The sequence below is a fragment of the Cydia pomonella genome, chromosome 27 (assembly GCF_033807575.1).
Source record: "Cydia pomonella isolate Wapato2018A chromosome 27, ilCydPomo1, whole genome shotgun sequence".
NCBI classification, from domain to species: Eukaryota; Metazoa; Arthropoda; class Insecta; order Lepidoptera; family Tortricidae; genus Cydia; species Cydia pomonella.
Genome location: NC_084729.1, coordinates 6,068,953 through 6,096,828, shown reverse-complemented (window position 1 = coordinate 6,096,828; position 27,876 = coordinate 6,068,953). Strand labels below are relative to the sequence as shown.

The window sequence follows — 27,876 nt, the reverse complement described above, 5'->3', positions numbered from 1 at the left end:
AAAAACGTTTTCGGGCAGTATGCCTTAATGACGTTAGCCTTTGCTTAAATAATGAATTGTAAAAAAATACTGTTGACGTTTGCATTGTCGAGATCTGTCAATGTCAAGTACAGGGCCTTTTGAAATATCCACAATTATATCCTGTAATCTATCAATTTGTTACTCATACTATAGGTAGTTTGTAAATATTGTAAATATCTCGTGTAACTATTAGATTCGTGTCTCATTTTTATGTGAATTAGTTATAAGTACTTCTGTTACTTTTGTATTTGATGCTTGAGCTGATGGCCTAGTTGCCAATGCTCGTAATAAAAAAAAAATCTGTCAATGTCAAACTCAGCTGTAAACTTGTTCATTGGGTACACATAGTATATATTCACAATACACAATTTTGATTCCTTTTTAATCCCAAATAAAACTGATTGTTGCTATAGTTAGTGGACCGTCACGATGGAAGAATACTTATCGACGACTGTTTCAAATCTGGTAAATATATAATCATTATTTTGCGAAAAATTATATGAATTGTAGACTTTCAAGTTTATACAATTAAATGCTGTTTGAAATTAGTTTCTTGTTAAAAAATTTATGCAAAATTCCATATTTAAGAGGTGAGTATATGTATCTTAGGTGCTTTGTTTTATATGGGCACAAATATTAGAATATATAATAAATTGCGTACTCTAAATGGAAGCTAACGATTTAGTTAAAAATGTGAGTGAAATTTATTCCAAGCTATTTTTTAATTCTATAAATTTAACCAAAATCTATACTAATATTTATTAATGTGAAAGTAAGTCTCTCTGTCTGTTACTGCACTTTACCGCTTCTTGAACCTCTGAACTGATTTCGATAAAATTTTGTGTATAGTATAGTTTCATCCAAAAAACTATGCTTTAATAGGTGAAAAGGGTGGTAGAATTTATTATGGAAGTAAAAAAAATATCTAAGATCGACCTAGCCCCAAACTAAGCGATATACATACATATATAGATAAATACATACTTATATACATAGAAAAGACCCATGACTCAGGAACAAATATCTGTGTAATTGGAACCCGGGACCATCAGCTTCATATGCAGGGTCACTACTCACAAGATCAGACCCGTCGTATGTATATATTGGGTCATTACCTATGAAATTGGCGTTTTTGTTCATAAGTATTAGTCATGTCATAGTTTATTTATTTTAATAGTAACTTCGAAGTATGTTTTAATTTCATTAGTGCGCTATGTAACAACGATTTTACATACAATTATTTGCTACTTTTATTTTTTTATGTATTCAGAATACCACCCTGAAAACAGCTCTTTTCATGTGCTGACGGCTTGAGTATTTAAAAGACTTATATTTTTCTGACGGGACAGATTTAAAAAAAAATATGAGATAGTAAATGTTAAGGTCCGACCGAGAACACTTTTTTTGTCTCGGCCGAGACCGAGACCGAGACCGAGATTCATTGGGATTCTCGGCCGAGACCGAGACCGAGACCGAGAATTTATAAATTAGAGAAAAAATACGAATTTTGCACTAAAAATTTTTTTATAATCGAAATTCGACGATTTATCAGAAAAAAGTTATCATAATCAATTCCTAGCGCTATTAAACATTATTTTTAGGGTTCTGTAGCCATAATGGCAAAAATCGAACCCTTGTAGTTACGTCATGTCCCATGTCTGTCGGTCTGTGCGTATGTCACAGCCATTTTACTCAAAAACTATACGGTATATTTTATAACCAAAGTTGGAACGTAGGTGTAGATGTATTATGTAAGTCGCTTCTTAGTTTCGAAAAAAATAATGTAAAATATATTTTCAAATATATACTCCGTATAAATGTAACAAAAAGTAAAAAAAAAAACATGTGGCTCATCATTAGATAGGTCTATAGTAGAAAAATACAGAAAGGTTGCTAAAACGTTTTTTTTTATTAAATAAATACTTTAGAAAACAATCGATTTAAAAAAAAAAAGTGTAATCCCCTCTAACTTTTGAACCGGGAGAGCAAAACCATTAAAAAAATTCTAAATAAGCAAATAATTTTTCAGGAAAATTATTTTGAATTTGGAAGAGTTATAAAAAAACTGATCTTCTTATTAAAACGACAAAAGTGCCACTTACATACGCTCTTTTGCTTGTACGGCTTTTTTGTATTATATGAAGGTACGGAACCTTCCATTATGCGTGGTCCGACACGCACTTGGCCGGTTTTTCAGTACGGATGTGCACAAAAAGAGGTAAAATAACAATAATCAAAATAAAGAGTTCTATATTGTAAGTATTGTAACCCAAAATATCCGCCACAGGTGTCGTTTTGTACTTACCTACTGCTTTGCTTTTTCCCTTTGACACAAATATATTTAGTATCAAAATATCCAGTGTCATCCTCCACTCACAACAAGTTAACCTAAGTTACATCCCGATAACAATATACACCCATTTATTCATCAATAACAACTACCACAAAACGAAAAAAACCAAATTGAACAAGTCATTACTTGCAACCGCGCCTATCCGATCCCAACACTTAGTATTTGATAAGTAATTGGCTTCAAATGTGGCTATGAAACCAATTTAAATCACAAAAAACGTCACACCAACCGGGCGATGCAACCAACGAGTGGCTTAGACCCCGGGGCTCGTGCGCGGAAAATTCAAATTCACCAATGATAACTCATTGCTTATTCTCGGTCTCGGCAAGAATCTCGGCCCATTTTGGCCGAGAGCCGAGACCGAGATCTCGGCCCGATTTTTGGCCGAGAATGCCGAGACCGAGACCGAGACCGAGATCTCGGTCGGACCTTAGTAAATGTGCCTTAAACGTGTCTCAGATTACTGGCAAAAATTTGTTTGGTTCGAAAATGCCATCACAAAATAATCCGCAAAATTCATTGTATGAAAAATCGAATTTCGTTAAAGTTCTCCATACAAAACGCCAATTTCCTAGGTAATGAGTGACCTAATACTAATTCTATGCAGATGAGGTCGCGGCCAGAATCTAGTAAACTTATAAAACACTTTTTATAATATTTTATGTGGTAGTTACACGCAGCGTTTGGAGCAGTCCATGCCATTGTCTACTGCTGTCCCGTACATACGCAATTTTTCTGAAGATTTGCAGGTACAAAAGTTTCCTTTTCTGTGACTAATGGTCACAAATATGCACAGAAAAATAATCGCCTGCTTTAAGTCGCAACACAGGAAATAAAATGCGTCCGTACGGGACAGCCCGTGGAATGCTACTTTTACACTTACCAATTAGCATGTAAGGTTGAACTGTAAGTATTAATTGTATATAAATAAATAAATGAAACTTTCAGAGATCTGCCTACTATTCCACTTTAAACCTAACCATAGGCAATGAAAGCTGCAACTTAGATTCGGCAGTATCTTCTATAGTCTATTCCAAGTTTTTGCACTGGCAACTAGGTCAATTGAAGTGTGGTATATGTAAGAGAGCTGATAAAATTGGACATAAGGAGCAGATTTTTGTACCAGTACTGAATGTGCATAGGGAAGATTTTGAATTGAAAACTGAAGTGGAATCCTGTTTAAATGAATGTGGAATTAGTAAAGATATGTTAATATTTCGGTGAGTGTGATACAAAATATTAGTGTACGCTACTTGGTCAATGTATAAAAAAAATCAAACAAAAGTTTCACAACCCCCTAATAGACCGCGGACCAGTAATAGATTTTCATGATCAATAGCGAAAGCTCGTAAAGTGGTTTAAAGCGATGTGTAATTAACCCTCGTGGACGTCAGCTGCCGCTCCGTTGGTGGGTTGAGGAATTACAGCCACCCAAACACGTAAAAAAATTAGCTGACTTTCAATTAAAAATTTCTCAGATGGTAGTTTAGATGTTATTGTGAATTAAAAAATCGGCAGTCCGATGTATCGCGATGGATAGACCGTCATTAAATTGGACATATAAAAAACCTCACCTTACCCCTTTTTGATACATAGTTCATTGAAATAGGCGTTTTTTTGTTATTTATCAAACTTGCTGGTTGCCAGTGCAAAAAACCACAGACTAAAGACACCAAGCTTCATTATCATTAATTTTTTTTAACAATTTTCAGAAATCAGAAAACTATGCCGCCCTAAGCCTAGTCATAGGCAACGAGAGTTGCGACCTAGACTCAGCGGTGTCCGCTCTAGTCTATGCCAGTTTTTTGAGCTGGCGACACAGCCAGATCAAATGTACCGTGTGTACACGACCTACTCCGGGGGCTAAAGACTTGTTGTGTGCGCCGGTCCTTAATGTGGATAGGGAAGATTTTGAGCTTAAAACTGAGGTGGAGTTTTGTTTGAGGGAGAGTGGGGTTAGTAAGGAAATGTTGGTATTTAGGTGAGTAGGCATCAAAATTACTTACAAAAGAATTATAGTGGTTTTAAATTAAATTGTGGCATTATCAACTTTCTATCATTGTCCTGGCTATTTCCAATGCCTTGGTTTGGTGATTAACCCCCTTATTCATAAAACTTTATGGGTCAGATTTAGTTAAATTATATTTCATCCCTTTCTTACATATACATAAGTCAAAATGGCAGATACAACGCGGCGCACTCAGGCGAGGAAAACGCCCGCGCCGCCTCGGCCGAGGCACGTCTACACTGGCCGTTTTATGCGTGAGGAAATTGCCTCGCGCGTATGCTCGCTCTGTGTAGACCCGCCGAAAGACAAACGATTCATAGCTAATTCAGGCCAGTAACGCGTTTATGAATAACGCCATTAATCTCTACTTGATTCCGAGAAACGTTAGTTCGAGTCGGGGTTCGAACCCACAAGTTTCAGAAATCCGCACACCTTACCTCTTAGGGTGGTATTCCATCTGTCAAATGTACATGGCCGGTCACTAAGGAGAGAGAGGGATGAAAGATACACATGACAGAGAGCCATATGACGCGCTATGCTCGGCGTCAAACTTCAAGACCGAGGAATGTCGAGATCCGCTGTCGCACCAAGGTGCAAGACGTCGGACACGTCATTACCAAATTAAAATGGAGCTGGGCGGGACATGTTGCCAGGCAGAGTGATGGCCGGTAGGCCAAAATGTTAACGGAATGGTGGCCGCTTTCAGACGAAAGGAGTGTCTGGCGTCCGTTGGCTCGTTGGGTGGACGACATTCGGAAGATTGCGGATCACTTCTGGATGAGATTAGCTCAGGACCGGGATAAGTGGCGTACTCGAAGAGAGGCCTATGCTCAGCAGGGGCGATAAAAGGCTGATCTGAAATGTGCATTACATCTCATTCTCTCATTAAGGAAAATGTGAGACGTAAATACGCATTGGACCAAGATGGACAAATGGAATACCACCTAGCTAAAGTAAGGATGCTAAGCACGTTGAATTTCTTATATTGACCCACCTGTTCCTGCCTTTATTGCACGCGCGTAATTATATTGTTGTCCCGCTCGCGCAGTGGCATTGACCGCCGGCATCATGGACACGGGCGATAGAGATAGAAACAGGCGGGTTAATGTACGACATTCTTCGTGTTTGGGGTCCCTACTTTACCATCACATCAAATCAAAAGATTTTTCACATATGCAAGTATTAAATCCAACACAAAATATTAAGTAATTTCAAATCCACTCTTTCCAGAAATGACTACGATCTCCAAGAATTAATTACGAAAACGAAGACCAATGTGGTGTTAGTAGATCATCATACTCTAGCAATCAAGGACAAGTTCCTGGCTCCTTATGTGACCGAGATCATAGACCATAGACCCATAGATAAAACGGAGTGGACCTACAGAGATGATACAAGGTATTTGTTAAATAGATATCATAATACTAAAGAAATTACCAAGTGTGCCCAAGGCCAGATTCATGGCCGACGCCAGCTGTCCCCCCTGCTCCAAGAGAACAATTTTTTTTTATGGTAGAGGAGGCAAACTAGCAGACGGATCACCTGATGGTAACCGACCACCGCCGCCCATGGACACCTGCAACACTAGAGGGGTTGTAAGTGCATTGCTGGATTTAAGATGGGAGTACGCTCTTTTCTTGAAGGTTTGAAGGAAGGAATTTCTAACTATATGTATTTTTTTCTAACTATAACTAGGTTTACGAATTTTCGCCCGGGAGGCAATTGGTCATGGAAATCTGTTCCTGGCTCGCGGTCTATTGTACCCCTTTTAAAATGTCCGTGTTTTGTGTCATGACCTCATGCCTCTGGTAGGTACGAGGTGCGATTGTACCCACTTATTTGCAGGTCTACTATAGAAACAGTGGGATCGTGCTGCACGTTGGTAGCTCAAAGAATCATAGACATGTCAGCGGTGATGGCAAAAAAGATCGAATTCTTCGAAACACATCCACTATGCACACAGCTGCTCCACTGTAAGTAGGTACTCTAAGATATTATGCGCACTGTAAAGGGATGTCAATAATATTAGCATTCATTAACACGAATATTCACATCATTTTAGACATTCGCATTCGTATTATTACAAATAAGATTATTGAAGACACTTGTACCTAAGCATATCAAAAAGAAATACGAAACAGAATATGCACAACTTTTCCAATACTGTAATGTACTTCCGGTTCAAAATAAGTGTAAACTAGCCATACTAACTGAAGAATATCACTATGTTACTAAACTAAAAGTAAAAAAAAGATGTACAAAACTAAGAAGTCTACAGAGACAAAACAAATATTGTAAACCCAAATATAATAACATATATGGCACTAGGCTGTATACATATATATTACCTAAAATATTAAACGATTTGCCAGAAGATGTTCGTGTAAAGTACTTAAATGGTAAACATATAAAAAATGTAATTAAAACGCACTTATTGACATCAAACGACACAAGCTACTTATACTAAGAATCCTACAATGTTTTCTTTTTTTTTAAATTAGACATAAGACATTAATATATGTATTGTTCTCTGAACTCCCCATCGGCACACAAACCTCCTCAAGGTTTTGCCTACGATGGGTCTTGTATTAAATTCTAGACTGTAAATTATTTGTTTATTCAATAAATTAAAAAAAAAAAAAAAAAAAGTATCACATGAAGCAAATGTTCTTCAAATGCGAATGTCTCGCCCGCGCCGGTCGCTCTCGTCAACCTGCGCTTGAGCAGTGCGCGCAAACTGTTTTCAAGTGCATTTTGAAAAATAGATTTTTACCTATCGGGTTGTTTGTGATTTCTGAAATTGATGATGGATGTCATTCGATACCTCCCTGGAAGGGAGGTATGAGAGGCCGCTTCCGCATTTCGGCTATGGCGACTGGGGCGGGTCGCTTCCCACCGATGTGGGGAGGTTAATCCGCGTCTTGTTGTGGACGATGTGTGCTTGATAATTCGACTTGTGCTTTTTATTGTTTTAGTTATAATCTGTAATTTAGTCTGTCAGACATATTCCCTAACATTTGTATTCGCATTCGCATCCTGAACATTCGGTTTCGCATTCGCGAATGTGAAGAATGCAAATTCATGACGTCCCTAATTGTAAATGCACTCTAATATGATAAAACTATGGGTAATTTTCAGACTTACCCGACAATCTGAAGTATTCGGAATTACTCTAATATACTTTACAAGCTAATATAATATAATCAATAAATATTATAGGACATTATTACACAAATTGACTAAGTCCCACAGTAAGCTCAATAAGGCTTGTGGTTTACAACGATATATATATAATAAGTATATAAACATTTATAAATACATAGAAAACACCCATGACTCAGGAACAAATATCCGTGCTCATCACACGAATGCCCTTACCAGGATTTGAACCCGGGACCATCGGCTTCATAGGCAGGGTCACTACCCACTAGGCCAGACATATCGTCACTTAATGAGCGGTACCTAGAGTTAGAAAACCAATAAATGTCAAATTCCTATAAATTTATGACGTCAATAGTGGCACTGCCACACTTTAAATCATACATTTATTACATAGAATATGGTATGTACAATATCATTCATATGTATGTCGGGTGGCAATGCAATATTATGGTACCATCGAGCTGATCGGATGATGGAGACAGGAGGTGGCCATAGGACCTCTGTGATAAAACAACGCAACCTAATTGTGTTTAGGGTGTTAGATTTTTCTCGCTGAGTGTTAGTTGCCTGTGGAAAGAAAAGTACAGTCAGCGATAAAAGCTTGTACCAAAAACAAAAATTCAATGCTGTGACCTTACCTTACCTTTGTCTTTCGGTTTCAGCCACCATCATCCTAGACACGGTGAACTTTTCCAAAGAAGTGAAGAAGGGAACGCCACATGACGTGGAAATAGTGACATTCCTGGAAGGGGTTTTGAAATTAGACAACCCAGAGTCTGTGAGGTAATAATATTTACAGAATAATAAAATACCAGATCTAGAGCAGAGCCCAACTGGGGAAGTACCTCCACCTTACAGAAAACCGCAGCCAAATAACACTAGACCCTACTCATAGTGTTGTGTTCCTGCCGGTGAGTAAGGTTGCCAGAGCTCAACGAGGGTGGGAGGGGGTTAGGGTCGGCAACATGCATGGCAGAATAGTTGTGTCTTTAACTCTTAAAAAATAATTAAATAGGGAAATTGTTTTTGATGTGAAGGTTCGATTTGAGTGCTGGTTCATGTTTAAATTATGAGAAAAGCACTATATATGCCTCGGCAGGAACAGCAATTCGTGGATTCGTCTTCTTTGTCGGAAGACGCGAAATACTATTAACAGTTAATAACCATGGCAATGAATCATAACTCAATACTGATAGAACATAAGCATAAAACAAGGGCAGTAACTGCGCGAAAATTTGAAGTTCCCGGGTTAGTAACTATTTTGCGACAGAACTCTTAGGAAAATACTTCCGTGTTTTCTGATTTGTCTACCCGAAAACATTCGGCATGAGCCAAACAAGAAAAAAATCAAAATCACATGTGCAAGTGCCACTTAATTGTTTAGATTTAATGATAATTTAAAATTCGTACAAAAAATATGTGTGTATGTACTCTTACCTGCAGACAAACTGAAAATACAATTTTGCAGGGACAAAAAAACACACATTGTGGCTGCGATGCATTTCGCAACCCAGTATCAGGGAGCCGGCCGCGAAACCACCGGAACTTGACACCCTTCGGTCAAAATTCCTCCTTGGTGATGGTCGCTAGACGTTCAGTCGGAGCGCTCACCACAAATTGAAATTTAAGATGTTTATTTTTGCAGAGAAAGCGAACTAGCACGTTTGCTAGAGGCCCGGACCAACGTCTCCCGTCTTACAGCAGCCCAGCTCCTCAAGAAAGACGTCAAGATTGTCAAAGAAGTGTACGTGCCTAGTTTCCCAATATTGGTAGAGGTAAGCATCATCCCGAACCAACGTCCCCCACTTACACAGCTCAGCTTGTCAATCAACACGACAAGATTGTTAAAGAGGTGTTCCTACCTAGTTTCCCAATATTGGTGAGGTGTGACTAGAATCGAGAAGACTGGAGGAGGCCTTTGCCAATAGGGTTGTTTCCAATTTTTTGAAATGCTTGTATTACGTTCTACATTAACTAAAAGTTGCCCTAAAATTCAACTTTTATACTAAAACGGCTTTAAATATGCTAAATTAACAAAATATATTTTGACAGAAGCTTTCGAGCCCAAAACGCTCTTTGAAAATTGTGTGACGTCACAGTTTACGGTTTGACACATAACTACACATACATAACTATACATACGTAGAAGATACGAACTGTCAACTGACATTTGACATTTGTTGTTTATCGCCTAACTGTCAACAGTGTCAATCGGAGAGTTGTGACGTCATCAGAATCTTCAATGACGTTTCGAGTTTGGTCACGTGACGTGTGCCAAAAGATATTTTAAATTCAATATTTACAAAAATATGGTCATTACAGGTCCCCTAAAAGTAGTTTAACATGTTCGTATAATCCAAAAGAATTTATTGGGATACAATTCTGCCCTAAGATTTGTAGATGGAAACAACACTATTGGCAACCAGATGAGCAACAGTGGAATAAGAACGAAGTTTACGAGTATTGAACGGCATCTGTCAAAAAGGCTTATAATATGATTATATTATATTGGTAGAGGTAAGCATCATCCCGAACCAACATCTTCCGCTTACACAGCTGAGCTTGTCAAGAAAGACGTCAAGATTGTCAAATGTACGTGCCTAATTTTTCAATAGGTGTTAGTAGAAGTAAGTATCATCCCGAACCAACTTATCCTGCTTACACAGCTCAGCTTGTCAAGAGAGACGTCAAGATAGTCAAAGATGTGTTCATGTCTGGTTTCCCAATATTAGTACAGCTTACCTCTACTAATATTGGGAAATTAGACACGACATTAAATAAATAAATAAATATTGTCGCGGAGATCGCGAAGTCTGTTATTGTGGTATGTATCATATCTGTCACTCTTAGCGTAATTTTCACTGGTAACACTGACGATCGAGGTCGGCTAGTGATATAGGAGACGGGAGAGAAAGATGGCGGGTACAAGTGGAGAAAGGCGATCTGAGTGCTGGGAGGTAACAGGTGGTCTGGCGCGTGCAATCGCGTACAGGAGACTCTTGGTAAGCGAAACATATCTATATTCTGATATTTATATATATATATATAATATATGGATATTGCAGTGACCTTGAGTTAACGACTACCCTGAGAAAGAGCTGAGTTGAAGAATTGATTGATATTCTTTGTGTGTAGCTCGAGTTTGAATGTAACAAGTGAGGTGGCTGGAGTTTATCGGTTTGAGTTACTGGAGGTTAATTATGGAGGCTGATGGATGAGCTGTAGGGGTTGTTGTGGAGGCTCGTCGGGGATCACATGGTCCCCACCTCAGTACTCATCGCATGAGGAGAGTATACAAGTCTGCGGGATGCACGATGAGTTCTCTTGTGGAGATTCAGTTGTGCCGTGCATCCACCGATAATAGCCACGGGACTTGGGGCCCTTCTAATTTTCCCCGAGAGTGTTGAGGTTACATTCATAACAAAGAGATACGAGATTGAGAGGAGATGGAATTGTGCGCCCATCGAGTGTTAATTCATGGTCGGTGCAGTAGCTATATTATGTTGTGCTTTGTATATGTGTAGATCCATGTAGCGAGGTTATTATTACATCCCCCTGAGAGTAAATCTCCGCTACATGTTTTGGTGGAGTTGCTTAAAAATCTGTCAGTTGCGGTTCACGTGTTTGGAATGATGAGAGTTGTACTCAATGTTGAAATACATTCCTTATGGTACTGGATTTTTTTTTGGTTTGGGTATGCCCATGGCGGTGCGTACACATGGGATAATTATGACCCATTGTGGTGCGTACACATAGACAGTAATATTACCAAGCCATGAAGAGAATGTGCATATCGCGAGTTTTTTTACACGGTGAACCGGCAGACAGAGGAATTCTTGTTTTTATTTCATATTAATCAGCATTTATTTGCGTAGGTTGTGTTATAATATACCGTATAATATATACCGTGTTTGAAAATAATTTATACGGGAGCGGTAATTACGCTTTTTACTCTAGCGACACTGAATTTAGTCTCTGACCACGTTCAGAAACACGCCAATGTTTACGTTTTCGGTCAAATTCATGTGCAAGTTTATTTAGTAAATTTGTCACTCAGCGCACGTTTTCTCATTAATTTTATTACTACAACATTATTTTTATTGTGTAACGAGGAAAATATATATATTGAAACATTTACTTGTATATTATTTTCCCCATGGACATTATTTATGTTACGGAATATTTATTGTGTTTGGTACGGAACGGTTAGATATTCGGTATGACAGACCGACGGATCGATTGGTCGTGTCGTGTAGAGAATATTTAAGATAGAGTGAAGTTTAGAAATTAGTCTATGGTTTGGTTATGGTTTATTAGTTTTGTAAGTTTACCCGTTTTTGTGTATTGTGATTTGTGATAAAAGTTTGATATAGAAGTAAAAACGAATAAAAGTGTGCAATTACTTAATTAAGGAGTGCCAAAGAGTGGAAGTGGACTGCTATATAAACCGTTGTAAGTAATAGATTTAAGGCGACTCCATTATGAAGTAATAAAGTAGTTACATTTTCATGTAAGAACTAACAAACTTTTATGCTACTTAAACTCGACTTCAAGTAAACGCATTTAATTGCAGATTAGCATCAAGCACAATGCAAGATTCACAGAAGATTTAAAAATAAAGTATATCGGTAGCACGCATTGCGTTCAAAATGGACTTTCTGCTTTCCACATTACAATTGCGCCTAGAAAGGCTAGCGGAAGCGTTAAAGGGAGCCGCCGAGGCCCTTAACAGCATTGAGACTGGTGTTGCAAAGGACAGGGTAATTGCCATAAGAATTAACGTTAAGAATAGATTGTCATCGCTCACATCAGATTTAGACAGATATTTGTCTGGGGCGACGGACATAAAAGAAGATTTCTGCAATGAATGCCGGGATATGCAAATAAAAGCCGAGGACACCCTGACCGAACTAGAAGTCGCGGTAAAATTATAGTGCCATGAAGTAGAAAATGGTCATAGAACGCGTCTACCTAAATTAGAGCTAGGGAAATATAATGGTGACATCCTAAAATGGAACACTTTTTGGGATAAATTCGCGGCTAATGTTGATAGTAAGGACATTGCCAACGTTGAAAAGCTTTCATACTTACTAGCCTCATTAGAGGGACCAGCCCTACAAGCAGTTGAGGGTCTGGAAACGACTAACATGAATTACCCGATTGCGGTAGACATTCTCAATAGCCGCTTTGGTAAACCTACAAAGGTCATTGATGCTCACAACGATGCTTTGCAAAATCTTGCTGTGGCGAAGGATTCACCCGAAGATTGTAGGCGCACTCTGAATATCATAGAGAAGCACCTGAGGGTATTAGAGGCTTTAGGGGAGAAAGTGGATGCTAGTTACCTTAGAGTTATCATACTTAATAAATTTCCATCAAGAGTGGTATACCAAGTGTGGCTTTCGTCAACCGATGATTCCTTTGCTGCAATCCGGAAGGCTTTGGATGCCGTAATAACAGCTATGGAGAGTTCAGCTGTTACAAACATGGAGAGTTCTGTGGTTCCAGTAAAGTCCAGTGACATAACGGAGATGAGTACACCGGCTTCTACAGCAACACTACAAATTGGAGCTGTAAAGAAAAGGAAATGGCAACAGAAAAGGGAAGCAATTTCAACTCAACCTAACCGGAAACGCCCTAAGAGAATGTGCATATTTTGCAATGAAGAACATTACAGCGAGGATTGTACCAAATTTAACACATATAAGGAGAGGATTGGGAAGCTTAAAGATAGGTGTTATGTGTGCTTCCAAATAGGACACCGTGCCTCCAAGTGTACCAGAAGGAGGAAATGTGTACATTGCTCTAGGATGCATAATAGAGCCCTTTGCCGGCAGAAGGTGCAGAGGGGTAAGGATAGTGATATGGTTCTTTCAAACATGACTTCAGTTAATGTACAGTTAAATAAGCCATCTAATTTCTTACAGACAGCAGTAACCCAAGTAAAGACAACGGAGGGGAGAAGTCTGAGCATTAGGCTTTTACTTGATTGTGGAAGTCAACGATCTTACATTACAAATAGAATAGCAAAATTATTACGAATCAAACCTGATGGAGAAGATTGTTTGATGATTTATACATTTGGATCAGAGAAGCCCAGAGAAATGTCATGCCCATATGCAACAGTAACTGTAGTGAGTAAACGTAATGTTGAAAGATTGATTAGAGTGAATATAGTCCCATACATCACTGCAGAGATACCTATGGCTAAGGTAGAGTCACCAATGATAGATATCTTGGCTGATGACGCTTCTACCGGTGAAGGCATTGATATGTTGATTGGAAATGATTTATACTTTTCATTTATCAGAAAGAGTGTTGATTTGGGAAATAATACCTTTCTTGTGGATTCTGATTTTGGTTGGTTCCTCGCAGGAAGTGCTACTAACAGCAGGGAAGGGGAGACTCTATCAGTGGCTACATATTGCCAGTGCCATGAAATCAATCAAGACTTTTTTACAGAACCAGATCTTCCTCTGCGTACCATAGATGTCAAATTTTTATGGTCACTTGAGAGCATCGGGATATGTGATTCTCCAAAAACTACATGTGAGGAAGAAGCCGTCCAGCACTTTAACAAGACTGTCAAATACAGTGAAGGAAGGTATCAGGTCAAGTGGCCGTGGATAGAGTATCCACCAAAATTGCCTACTAACTTTGGACTTGCCTTTGGAAGATTAAAGGGTGTAATACGAAGATCAAATAAAGAAGTCATGACAGAGTATGAGAAAATCTTAAACGAACAACTTGAAGCTAACATAATAGAAATTGTGGATCCTACCATTCCTGCTGACCATCCAGTTCACTATCTACCTTTTCATATGGTTCAACAGAAGGGAAAAAGGGGTCGGCTGGTCTACGATGCTTCAGCTAAGCTGAAAAACGAGAAAAGCTTGAATGAGTGCTTATACAGAGGTCCGAATATGCTGGAAGACCTTACAGGTTTAATACTGAAATTTAGAATTGGGAAAATTGCTATCACTGCTGATGTTGAAAAGGCTTTTCTTCAGGTTGGTTTACAAGAAGAGGACAGGGATGTGACCAGGTTTCTCTGGGTCAAAGATTTAGAAAAGGAACTATCTGAAGACAATATCATGCAATATAGGTTCTGCAGAGTGCCCTTTGGAGTAATATCGAGCCCTTTTCTCTTAGCGGCACCAATTCGATATCACATTTCAAAGACTAACAAAAGTCTTCTTCCTGTGATAGCAGATAAATGTTATGTAGACAATTTAGTGACGTCCGTTCAATCAAGAGAAGAGGCTCTCAATTTGTATGCTCAAACTACAAACTCATTTAAAGAATTAGGAATGAACATACGAGACTGGATGTCTAACGACAAAGATTTTGTAGACAAGATTCCCAAACTAAAGAGAGCAAAACAGGAAAGTGAAATGAAGATCCTCGGTTTGATATGGAATTTGGAAAATGACACTTTACGGCTCAAACTGAATAACGAAACTTTTGAGAGTGAGATCACAGACAGAGGTATTACAAAGAAAGGAGTCCTGAGAGTGCTAGCACGTCTGTATGATCCATGCGGGTTTGTATCACCACTCATGCTACCAGGAAAACTCTTGTTTCAGGAGATCTGCACTAGGAAGTTAAAATGGGACGAGATTCTGCCTGAAGACTTGTTGACATCATGGAGGAACATAATTGAGAATTTAAAAGTGGTTAAGAACGTAGAATTGCCAAGACATGTTGCAAGTGGATCAAAGTCGGAATGTACGAAGTATGAACTACATTGCTTCACTGACGCATCTATGGATGCATATGCAGCAGTCGTTTATCTGCGCGTCATAACTGGAAAGCAAGTATCAACTTCGTTTCTCATGTCCAAATCCAGAATAACTCCAGCAGAGGACAAGAGTGATCTCAAAATTCCTAGACTTGAATTGCTAGGGTATCTCATAGGAAGTAGACTTCTGAGATATGTTAAAAGCCACATAGACCTAAATATATGCAAGATATATTTGTGGACGGATAGTCAAGTTGTTATTGCTTGGATCAAATCAAGTAGGCTACTTCCACCATTTGTATTGAGAAGAGTCAATGAGATCAAGCAAATTAAGGACATCTTGGGTGCAGAGCTGCGCTATGTCAACTCAAAAGAAAACCCTGCAGACGTAGCTACCAGGCCAGAATTGTGGCATCATAGACAGGATCTATGGCTCCATGGTCCAGATTTTCTTCTACAAGACCAAAATGATTGGCCTAAGGAGCAGAGGTATGAAGAAATGTGCTTGGCTGGGAGGGCTCTGGACACGGTGGATGGTCCAGAGATGACAATGAAAGGCTATGAAGACCAAGATAATGATCCTAACTTTTCTGAAATGGAGGATAATCCTGCAGCCACTGCACTTCATGATTCTGTGCAAAACCCATCTGATGAAGAAAAGTGTGAAGAGACAGTGACTGAGATAAAGAAGTTACAAGGTAAATTCTTTTCAGAAGAAGTCTCAGGAAAGGTGACCAGTTTGTCACGAAACTTGGGTCTCTTTGTAGACGAAGATGGGATCTTAAGATGTAAAGGAAGGTTCGCGAATGCTAATTTATCATATGATAAGAGATATCCCATTCTGATTCCGAAGAAATCACCCTTCACAACCCAGATTATACTAAAAACGCATAGAGACAACTACCATGTTGGGGTCCCACACACGCTAAGTATATTACGCGAAAAGTATTGGATCCCTCACGGGCGAGCTCAAGTACAGAAAGCTTTGAAGAGATGTTTGCAGTGTGAGAAGTATTCTGGAGGTCCTTACAAACTGCCACCACCACCTGCACTCCCCAGTGAAAGGGTTAATTATAGTTCTCCATTTACCTTTACTGGATTAGACTACCTGGGTCCGGTATTAGTGGAAACAAATAAAGGCAGAGAAAAACGATGGATTTGTCTTATGACATGTCTAGCAGTTCGTGCTGTACATTTGGAGTTGGTCAAGGCTTTGACGGCTGAGGAGTGCTTGCTAGCGATACGGCGGTTCGTGGCGGCTAGAGGACCACCTAAAGTATTGATATCGGACAATGCACTACAGTTCAAGCTGACAAGTGAAGTACTAATCCATTCATACTGCCAGGAGAAACATATCAAGTGGAAATTCATCACGCAGCTTGCACCCTGGCAAGGCGGCTTTTACGAAAGATTAGTTGCACTGGTAAAGCACTGCTTGAAGCGCACACTTGACAAGCATTTATTAACAGACGGTCAAATGCATACAGTAGTGAAGGAGATTGAGGCCGTATTGAACACAAGACCTTTGACTGTAGTGGGTTCCGACCCAGAGGGAGTACTGCGTCCAGCTGATTTTCTATCTCTAGGTCAGTGTCTAGAAATAAACCCAGATTTTGGTGAGGGAACTTCACAGGGCACCAATACCAAAGTCGACTTGGTTGAAGGCTGGAAAAGGGGTCAGAGGATTCTTAACGAATATAAAGAGATGTTCACCAATCAATATCTACCAAGTCTGCGGGACAGATTCAGTCACTCTCATAAACAACCGCGAGTGATATCAAAGAAGTCTCCAGAAGTCGGTGACATTGTACAGATTAAAAATGATTCCAAAAATAGAATCAATTGGAAGGTTGGCAAAATCGTAAGTTTAATCCGAAGCCGTGATGGTGAATGCCGAGCAGCCAAAGTGGTAGTTGGGAATACAGAGTTTACGAGATCCATAGCCCATCTGTATCCGTTAGAGTCTGATATGTACGGCCCAACGGATTATGCACTACCACCATCACAAGACAACGAGATGGTAGAGACATCAACTGTACCTATGGAGATGGTTAAAACTATGGAACCTATAAGGGCATCAGAAACGATAGTGTCACCCAAGCCTGAGACAGAAATTGATGAGTCAACAATTCCTACTGAACCGGCAACCGAGAAAGAAATTTCTGTGTTAGATTCTGATGGTAGTCCTACGCATACTGAGCAAGCTCCCGCTGTTGATACATACGAGGCAGAAGTGAGAGAGCCAAGTGTTACGGAAGAACGGCCAGAGGAAGTGACAAGACTAAGACGGAACGCTGCCATTTGGGCTAGAGAACGAATAGCCGAATGGACGCGTCAGCTGATGACGCTACTTGTATAATCTTCTCGCGTTCGGGAGTGTCGCGGAGATCGCGAAGTCTGTTATTGTGGTATGTATCATATCTGTCACTCTTAGCGTAATTTTCACTGGTAACACTGACGATCGAGGTCGGCTAGTGATATAGGAGACGGGAGAGAAAGATGGCGGGTACAAGTGGAGAAAGGCGATCTGAGTGCTGGGAGGTAACAGGTGGTCTGGCGCGTGCAATCGCGTACAGGAGACTCTTGGTAAGCGAAACATATCTATATTCTGATATTTATATATATATATATAATATATGGATATTGCAGTGACCTTGAGTTAACGACTACCCTGAGAAAGAGCTGAGTTGAAGAATTGATTGATATTCTTTGTGTGTAGCTCGAGTTTGAATGTAACAAGTGAGGTGGCTGGAGTTTATCGGTTTGAGTTACTGGAGGTTAATTATGGAGGCTGATGGATGAGCTGTAGGGGTTGTTGTGGAGGCTCGTCGGGGATCACATGGTCCCCACCTCAGTACTCATCGCATGAGGAGAGTATACAAGTCTGCGGGATGCACGATGAGTTCTCTTGTGGAGATTCAGTTGTGCCGTGCATCCACCGATAATAGCCACGGGACTTGGGGCCCTTCTAATTTTCCCCGAGAGTGTTGAGGTTACATTCATAACAAAGAGATACGAGATTGAGAGGAGATGGAATTGTGCGCCCATCGAGTGTTAATTCATGGTCGGTGCAGTAGCTATATTATGTTGTGCTTTGTATATGTGTAGATCCATGTAGCGAGGTTATTATTACATCCCCCTGAGAGTAAATCTCCGCTACAAATATTATAGGACATTATTACACAAATTGACTAAGTCCCACAGTAAGCTCAATAAGGCTTGTGTTGAGGGTACTTAGACAACGATATATATAATATGTAAATATTTATAAATACTTAAATATGTGGTGAACTAGCCTAATGAGAGAAGTAAAACCAGCTAGTTTCCACACTAATTATGTATATTGTCAATAACGGCACACAAGAGTCACAAGCACAAAGAAAAGAAATAAGAGTACAAAGCACAGCACAGTATAGTTGAAGAGAAACTTAAAGTAAGCACAGGAGATAGAAAAAGCACATAATGATAGCGTACATAAAAAGAACTAAATTTATAAGCGCTATTCGGCGCGCAGCGCAAACCGAATATAATCCCAAATGTAAGCGAGTCGGTGCGTAAGCATTAACCGTTACTCGGGCGGCGCGAGCGCATGCGTCCAGCCTCGAGAGTGGATATCTGCCGACTAACTAGGATTTCCGAGCGCGCACGAATGCACGCTCGGGTCGCCGATCTACGGCGAAGCGAACCGAGCGATAAGGCAAGTTCTTGTTCACCGCGCTCGCGTCGCGCGGAACCGTAATGGCGTTTGAATATAATAACATTAATATTATTTATTAATATATTAACAATTAAAATATCTGTCGCCACAAATACATAGAAAATACGCATGACTCAGGAACAAATATCCATGCTCATCACACGAATAAATGCCCTTACCAGGATTTGAACCCGGGACCATCAGCTTCATAGGCAGGGTCACTACCCACTAGGCCAGACCGGTCGTCATTATTTCAAACTAATGTCTTTCGGCTTACAGTAGCCCAGCTCCTCAGTAAGACGTCATGATTGTCAAAGAGGTGTTCGTGCCTAGTTTCCCATTAGTATAATAGTAATAGTAAGTAATATTTTTCGTCTTATAGCAGCTCAGTTTGACAGAAAGACGTCAAGCTTGTCAATACTCCAAGACACAGACTAGAAGTCCATATCGCAAGAGCGAATTAACGTAGCCATTATAAGCGAGTAGCGCTGCTTGGGTCGAAACAGTTTGGATAATTCAACTAAGTACAAAAATAAAACTATTTACTTTGGATCGCACATTAGCAGCATGCTCCGTCCATACGCTGAACTTAACCTTTTGAACGCCAGACGGCGAAGGAACATGCCGTGCCCCGGACGCAGGCGATCACGATTATTTAAGCGAAATTGAACTTTACGAAGTCCCGCGTTAGTCCCTATTGCATTGGCGAAACTGTCGGCTGTAGCCGTCGTTGGCGTCCTTGGCAAGTCTTTCAGATGTCGGCCATAGCCGACCGTGGCGGTCAAAAGGTTAACGGAAATCAATAAAAACACCTAGATACGATAAGAAAATATACCTAAGGTCGTTCAATGTCATCTACATATTCACCGTACGGTATATGGCTAAACATTAACCTATTCAGCGCTACTCACGACACGTTGTCGTTTTGCCTCTACGAAGCATTTCCGCTACATACCGGAAAACCCACGTTATCGGCTATGACCGTAGCTCAACGGTGAATGTGTTAACTGTGTTAAATGTGTTAACACTTTAGTATAATACGATATTTTAACTTACCTTGTCTTTCAATTCAAAGGAATTCTTGTCCAAACCCGGAGCCCTACAGGCCGTCTCCGAAGCCCTTAAATCAAGTGGGTGCTCCCTGGCGCTCTTACTTGGGATGAGTCTACAGAATGGATTGAAACGAGACACCGCTATATGTGGAAATGAGCCTGCAAAGGTAAGTTATGGTTGGTAATATGAAACGATGGTTCACAATGTTTTTACGAAAGCCATTGCTATGTGACCTTCCAACCCAGAGGGTAAATTAGGCCTTATTGGGATTAGTCCGGTTTCCTCACGATGTTTTCCTTCACCGAAAAGCGACTGCTAAATATTAAATGATATTTCGTAATGAAAATTTACTATAATATTTATAATATTAATTTTAAATTCAAATGGACTAATTTCAGTTCGTATATCATAGATAATGTATAACTATCATACGATATAACATCGTATGTTATAACCGCTAAAATGGAACTTTGTCAATTGCGGGTATTTTTTCTGTCACTCTAATTACGTCTTAGTGAGAGTAAAAGAGAGAAATGAATAATTTGACTAAAAACATTTTTGTTTCAGCTTGCCCAATTTCTTCAAGATTGGAGCGCACCATCTCTACAACTCACTCCAACAGACCTTCAGTACCCGAACACATATTACTTCAAACAAATGTACCTAGGTGCATCTAGAAAACAGTATATTCCTGCTGTAAACGCGTTCTTACAAAATTAATTTAAATTTTAGTAACCGAATTGTCCGCTAGATGTCTCTGAATCGAGCTATTAAGATTTTTCGGTGTATTCCCATTTGTCACCGTCGGGAACAGACGGGAATAGGCGCTGCATATAAATCATTCAAATGTGTCCCCTCATACCTCATGTATGGCAGTGGTCAAGTGGAGCGGGTACAAATGGGAATACACCGATTTTTCTCTTAATAAGATTTTAAACATACACTGAAATAAGAAGATTTTGTACTGGTGTTGCAAATAACTTGGTTTTTCTAGTTTTAGAAATAAACATTCAAATACATAAATATTCATTTATTAAATTCATAAAGCCAACGCGACGAGGAACGTATTTTTTTTTTGTACACTAAGTGCAACAGATCTTCAGTACCCTTATATTACTTCAATCAATATCATCAATATAGGTACCTAGCATACTAGGTGTATCTAGAAAACAGTATATACCTGCTGTAAACGCGTATCTACAAAACCCATGAAAATTAATTTTAATTTTAGTAACTGAATTGTCCGCTTCGGAAACACACATTATCATTATACAGGCAAATGGGACCGATTCAAGTCTCTTAATTTTTCATTTAGATTAGTCTAAATACACTTCAATTGTGTAGTTGTGATTTTTCGATATTGTTTTTCCTTTAAACGTTAAAACCCGTTTTGTCGCATACGACCTTATAGAATAAGCTAGCGCAAAAGCAAATAAACTTCGGACCCGGGTATGTCCTTAAACTACGTCCAAAAGAGAGGTATGGGCAATGTGAATGTCATCTCGCCTTGTGTGGTAGGGCACAGCACAGCGGATGTCATTCCAGATCTAGAGCAGAGCCCAACTGGGGAAGTACCTCCACCTTACAGAAAACCGCAGCCAAATAACACTTGACCCTACTCATAGTGTTGTGTTCCTGCCGGTGAGTAAGGTTGCCAGAGCTCAACGAGGGGGGTAGGGTTAGGCCGTATGCTTGTTTGCCACCGACGTAGTACAAAAAAAAAAAAACTAATTTTGTTTCGGGAAGCAAGCAAGCGCCGCATTTCTAGATTTTATTGTTTCGACGACCGATCTGGCCTAGCGAGTAGTGACCCTGCCTATGAAGCCGATGGTCCTGGGTTCGAATCCCGGTAAGGGCATTTATTTGTGTGATGAGCACAGATATTTGTTCCTGAGTCATTAATGTTTTCTATGTATTTAAGTATTTGTACGAGTATATTATATATATATATCGTTTTCTGAGTACCCACAACACAAGCCTTCTTGGCTTACCGTGGGACTTGGTCAATTTGTGTAAGAATGTCCCTATAATATTTGTTTGTATTTATTGTTTAACGATACCAGCTGTCGTCAATATTCCTACGAAATTAGGAAAGAAAAAATATTATTTCATAAAATATTTAATGAAAATATCTTAACAATATTGTTAAACTATATTCAGGAAAGCACCGTGTACATTCTATTGAGCGTTCGGCGCTGAAAGCACGGAAGAGCGAGACGCAACTATCTTATAGAAAGAGATAGTACCTACAGTATTGGTCCAATACAAATCATACATAGCCGCGTCTCGCTTTTTCAATTCTAGAGTTATTCCCACTAGTTAACACCAAGTTGTTACCAGTGGTAACTACTACAGTAGTTACCGCTGGGAAAAGGTGGGAAAAAATTCCCAGTAGTTACCACTGGTAACAACTTGGTGGTAACTAGTGGAAATGTCACCAATTCTAATGCAAGCTTGAGAATTATCTTGTTTATACACTCAGAGAAACGAAATTGAGATTTCTTAGCAAGTGACCCTTTTTTTCCTTTTGTGTGTATAAGGAGTTAGATATATATAATTTGGCCACATGTTCATTTGTGACCGCGGCTGGCAATACGTCCCACTTTATCGCTTGCCATAAGGACGTCTTGTCAGGGCTATAACCGCGAAAATTCAAGTTCGTCAATTGCGGGCATTTTTCTCTGTTACTCTAATTACATCTTAGTTAGAGTAAAAGAGAAAGATCCCCGCAATTTCGATTTTCGCGGTAGGCCACCAGGTTATTCATATAAAGATACAAGCAAATCTCGTCCTTATGACAAGCGACAAAGTGGGATTTTTGCCCGCCGCGGTCACATTTTGTTCCTTACGTTTGAGCATTACTTATAAATAGTTTATTTAATGCATTTGATCGCTTAAATTATGGAGATGATCACTTAACAAAATCATAAATCTACTTTTTCGAAATTTGATAGGCACTTTCTTAGACCTATCATTATGAAAGATAGAGGTAAGGAATGCAATCTCCATAGGCAGAACTGTTGCAAGTGTCCAGCTGTCAGCTATAAATAATAGTTCCAAATCCCTCCAGAGTAGCGCTAGCTAAGAACCCAGGCGTTATTGACGGAGTGAATTGCGCTGTCTATGATTTGTTTTTTTTTTAAAGAAAAAATTGTAGCGCCATCTATTTAAGGTTTTTTGACGGACACTTTGGTACATGGAGATTGCATTCCTTCCATACCTATCATATCATGTTAATCTGCTCATTCATATCTGCCTTTCAAACCAGTCATTCATTCATTCAATCAATTATACCTACTGCAATTTAAAAAAAGGATACTTAAATAAATATTCATTCATTATATAACATTCGAGTTTCATTAGGATACAGTAAAATAATTATTTGTGCAACAAGAGAGGAAAGTTGGTTTTTATTGCGAGTGTTGTCTTGGAGTCCCGAATAAGCGAAAGATTCTAAGTTAGAATCTTGAACGTAGCGAGGGACTCAAAAACACGAGATGTAAAATAACTTTGCTCTCTTGTGACACATACAACTTTTCACCTCAGTAGTGCGAAAATAAAGGTAAAAAAAATTCAACATCAAGTAAAGTTAACCACATCTATATACATCCATGAATGAAAGGCTTCATCATTATGACGAAAGCTTGTCTCACTCCCTGGAGTGAAGAAAGTAGGCTTGCTGAGGTGAAAATAGTGTTGTTTAAGACTCGAGTCCTCTGCTTTAAGACTCGACTCAGTTTTTCAGACTCCTATAGTTAAAACGAAACTCGAGTTCTTTTCGACTTATTAGAATCCCGAGTCGTATGCTGCTGCGTATTCGTCGTATACACATTTCCTCATAGGACGGGTAACCTAAGATGTTTAAGGAATAGGAACAGAGGTATACTCGAAACATCCAGATTCAGACTAACTAAATCTACCAAAACGACCTATGCTATGGGCCCAAAAATCTATAATGCCATTCCTGAACAAATTGCCACAATATCAAACGATAATTCATTTTATAATAAATTAAAAAAATGGCTAATTGACAACGCCTTTTATGACATAGATGAAATATTGCAAATGTAGAATATGATAAAATATTATAATTTTTAATAATTTGTTACTTTATTGAACGCATTATGTGAATATTTTTATATTATTATCTAGATGTTGGTATTAACTAAATTGTAATTTTGACATGTAATGTATGTGTACATTATTAATAATAAATATGAATATGATAGGTCTGTATAAACAAAGAAATACCTACAAAGACGAGTGAAGTAGTTGTTTGTAAATAGTAAATGATGCTCCTAGGCTGCGTGTGTCTCGGTACAGCCTACCCGTTATTGTTAGGTCCCCGTTTCGACTCGGGCAAACTGCTTTCATATGTTCTCTACAGGTCGCAATTCTCAACAGATTCTCGTAAAATTTGGTGAGCAGCTTCAGTAGTTAGATAGATTTTTTGTCGTTTCGTTTTTAGAAAAATGTACAAAATGGTAGAAATTGGCATAAAGGACTTAAGTGCCATTAGCGTCTATGGCGCTTAAGAACATTGTGAAAACGCTGCGCTAATGACTAAACGATTTTTTTTGACGCTTATGAATCTTATCGCGAGGTCTACAGCTCATAAAGCCACTAGTTTTTAATCCTCTTATTCATCAAACTGTATAAGCCTCCGTTTTAATTTATGTTTTATCCCTTTCTAACAAATACATGAGTCAAAATGGTAGATTAAGACAAACGATGAATAGCTAATTAGGGTTTGTAGTGGATTTATGAATAATGACAAATCAGTCAAGTATAGGGATCGTACGTGAACCTCTTATTTATCAGCGAAGTGCCAAGCTCAAGTGTAGTTTAAGATTTCCATTTAGGCCACAAGATGGCAGGCTTCAACGCGCACACCCCCTTACGATAGTACTGTATCTTTGGGTGAATCAACTTTTTTTGTTTTGTTATCCTGTCCCGTTGTCCAAGGGACAACAGTGGCACAGTTTGTTTGAAGAGACGTTGTATGCCGTTCTATTATCATGCTTAGTAGGGGGCCCATTATGAACATTGGTTATAACGACCACAAAAACGCAAGTTTGATACATTTAAGTACCATAAAATCAGTATTTTAATGAACTTTTGTCCCCTGGACAACTAATCGTAACCATGGCAACGAGTGACGCTAAAAAGTTGATTCTCCCCTTTACCAATTTATATGTGTGAATCGTTTTTTAACCAATGTATTATAACTTTGTATCTTTAGGTATTTAAATAAAAGTAAACAAATTTATACATTTTCGGGTAGTTACAACATTTATTGGCTAACCAACCAAATACAAAACCGCCTGGACTGTCACTGAACGACCTGACTTTAACCTACATTATTTGATCATGTAATGTGTTCATCTACCCTCAACTGGCTTAAGGAGCCATTTGAGGGTAGATTTTGTTTACTTTTATTTAAATACCTAAAAATACAGAGTATAAGTTTAACCTTTTGAACGCTTTGTCATAAACACAAACATCACTCGAACGCCAAGGCCCTGGACGCAAGCGAGCTAATGTAAACCCTACTTGAAAGTGTGAAGGTTACTTTGGCAGCGTCCGCCATGACACCTATAGTTGTCCTCGGCGCTGTGGGCACGACTAGTAACGACGACTTTAAGTGTTCTTGACGTTCAAAGGGTTAAAGTGTCAAGTTGTCCACATCATCGATCATAGTTGCTGCCTAAACATGGCCGTGACCTCCTCCACCGTCTTGTTCTTGGTCTCCGGGACCTTCATGCTGATGAAGATGATGAACAGCAGCTGGAACACCGCGAAGATCACGAACACGTACGCCTTTATCACCAGCTGGAAAAGAAAAGTATATTTTTATTGGAAGTAACAACTTACACATTGCTACATTGGCCTTGACATGTAATACCATGTTATTAAAGGTTAGATTTGACAAAAGTACAATACATCCAATAATATATACAAAAATACAATAATTTAGAAATACATCCCTATAGATAGCGTTCAGAAGTATGTGTTATAGTCTAAATCAGGGTTTCCCAACCAGTGAGGCGCGCCCCACTTGGGGCGCCTAGAGTGATTGATTACATTAGTTACTTACTTGAAGTGGAAGGAAGGTGAGTCCAACAAGGAAGTTAGCCGCCCAGTTGACCGTCACTGCCACCGACGCCGCCGCGGGCCGCGACGATTGGTTGAACAGCTCTGGAAATATTCATCATCATTATTTATCATACTGTCCCTGATCTTGGTGACTCAAATGTGACAACACATGTTAAAGAGGAAAAAACGTAACAAGGGGGAAGGGGTAATGGATGACGCCACACAGCTAACCATCATACATAAGGATTAAACTCACCAGTAACTAAGAACCAGGGGATGGATCCAGGACCCACAGCGAACATCACCACGAAGAGAATCACCAGAGCGATGCATGCGTACGGCATCCAAGCGATTGAGGTCTGAAATGAGTACATTATACAAATAAATGTACCAAAATGTTCATTTAGATTATATTGTCAGCAATATTTCCCGCGCCATTGGATAACTTTCCATGTGCAGCATTGCTGCTAGTAACACGATAGAGCTGCCGAATGTCCGCTAAATCCAATGTAAGGTTATTAAGTGACAATATTGTCATTTACGTTATATTGTCAGCAATATTTCCCGCGTTTGAATAACCACGTGCACCACTGCCGCTAGTAACAAGATCGTTACTAAACTTAGGTAAAGTGACAATATTGTCAGCAATATTTCTAACAAGACTTATCCCATGCAACATATTGGATATACAACAAGATGGATCGGTTAAACATGCCACTAAACCAGGAGCAACGTCTTTCGAAGTTTCGACCTGCTATTTCCACCAGCACCAGGCTTACTAAGGTCATCAGAAAATTCGGTAATATACATATTCATATATTTTATAATTGTATCATTGTTGATGTGCTTGTTATTGCTTGTATGTAAATTCCATGTTGAGATGTAAAAATGCCCTTGTGGCCTATTTATTTGCTGAATTAATGTTGAAGTTGAATTTATTTCATCCATGGTAGGTACACAGGTGTTACATAATAGTTTGTTTCACATGGGCCCTTAGGGCACGGCAATTATCTTATATCTAAAGATTGATTATTATTATATATATTCTATTGTCAACAATATTTCCCAGAAACCTTACTATTGTAACTTCGTCAGAACCAGTCAATCTTCACAAGTAACGAGCACATAAGAGTCATCTTTAGTTATATTGTCAGGCATTTATGTGATTGTACACTTTTGTTTTTGTTTGTCATTTATTCATCGTTACCTCTATTCTACTTAAAAATTCTCTTCTGTTCCTCAAAGGTCAACTGAAAGAGATCCCATATAGGGATAAGTTCGCCTTAGTTGTATTTAGTTTATTCTGTAACTGTGTTTCTTGTGTTTTTATTTCTATGTATAATAAAGTATATATATACATACATACATATTTCCAACAATACTTACCACGTGCAACATTGCCGCTAGTAACAAGATGGAGCTGATGAACATGCCACTAAAGCCGACCAAGAGCAACGTCTTCCGGCCGGCTATCTCCACCAGCACCAAGCTCACTAAGGTCATCAGAACGTTCATGGCTCCAGTGCCTGTGAAAAGAGAAGATTTATATCAACCGTCTTCAATTTATATTATTATTTGAAGGAATAATCCTAATCCCAATACGGCCTATTTCCCCCCCTGGGTTGGAAGCTCAGCTGGCTGTCGCTTTCGTAAAAACTAGTGGCTACGCCAATTCTTGGGATTACTTGCCAAGCGGACCCCAGGCTCCAATAACCCGTGACAAAAGGCCGGGACAAATGTGAGGA

General features: G+C 39.2%; 3 protein-coding genes and 1 long non-coding RNA gene across 4 annotated transcripts in view; 3 read left to right on the top strand and 1 right to left on the bottom strand.

The window, feature by feature from the left end:
- LOC133532515 (uncharacterized) overlaps positions 1-27,876 on the top strand; it is a 93,448-nt gene that overhangs the window by 15,964 nt on the left and 49,608 nt on the right. The window lies entirely within an intron of this gene.
- LOC133532779 (exopolyphosphatase PRUNE1) lies at positions 328-21,091 on the top strand. Its single transcript, XM_061871578.1, has 8 exons — positions 328-486; positions 4,087-4,355; positions 5,613-5,780; positions 6,228-6,355; positions 8,207-8,327; positions 9,190-9,319; positions 20,058-20,201; positions 20,603-21,091. Exons 1-8 carry the CDS (start codon positions 451-453, stop codon positions 20,753-20,755), a joined length of 1,149 nt encoding a protein of 382 aa, XP_061727562.1. The 5' UTR covers positions 328-450; the 3' UTR covers positions 20,756-21,091.
- Positions 11,191-13,603, top strand: LOC133532780 (uncharacterized). The gene is made up of 3 exons (XM_061871579.1): positions 11,191-11,996; positions 12,118-13,394; positions 13,472-13,603. The coding sequence occupies exons 2-3, from the start codon at positions 12,692-12,694 to the stop codon at positions 13,519-13,521; spliced, it is 753 nt and encodes a 250-aa protein (XP_061727563.1). The 5' UTR covers positions 11,191-11,996; positions 12,118-12,691; the 3' UTR covers positions 13,522-13,603.
- The window catches only part of LOC133532490 (solute carrier family 2, facilitated glucose transporter member 1-like), a 39,501-nt gene continuing 36,846 nt past the window's right edge, over positions 25,222-27,876 (bottom strand). The window contains exons 9-12 of the mRNA XM_061871198.1: positions 27,518-27,657; positions 26,388-26,490; positions 26,133-26,233; positions 25,222-25,867 (exon numbers count right to left, since the gene is read on the bottom strand). Of these exons, the coding sequence (XP_061727182.1) occupies positions 25,730-25,867; positions 26,133-26,233; positions 26,388-26,490; positions 27,518-27,657 (482 nt within the window). The 3' untranslated portion in view covers positions 25,222-25,729. The remainder of the gene's footprint in view (positions 25,868-26,132; positions 26,234-26,387; positions 26,491-27,517; positions 27,658-27,876) is intronic.

Bases quoted from the DNA above. Each gene is read 5' to 3' on its own strand.
- LOC133532780 (XM_061871579.1), top strand. From the start codon at position 12,692: ATGAATTACCCGATTGCGGTAGACATTCTCAATAGCCGCTTTGGTAAA. The intron at 13,395-13,471 runs GTAAGGATAGTG...AATTTCTTACAG, and splicing joins CCGGCAGAAGGTGCAGAGGG to ACAGCAGTAACCCAAGTAAA.
- LOC133532779 (XM_061871578.1), top strand. From the start codon at position 451: ATGGAAGAATACTTATCGACGACTGTTTCAAATCTG. The intron at 8,328-9,189 runs GTAATAATATTT...TTATTTTTGCAG, and splicing joins GACAACCCAGAGTCTGTGAG to AGAAAGCGAACTAGCACGTT. The intron at 20,202-20,602 runs GTAAGTTATGGT...TTTTTGTTTCAG, and splicing joins GTGGAAATGAGCCTGCAAAG to CTTGCCCAATTTCTTCAAGA.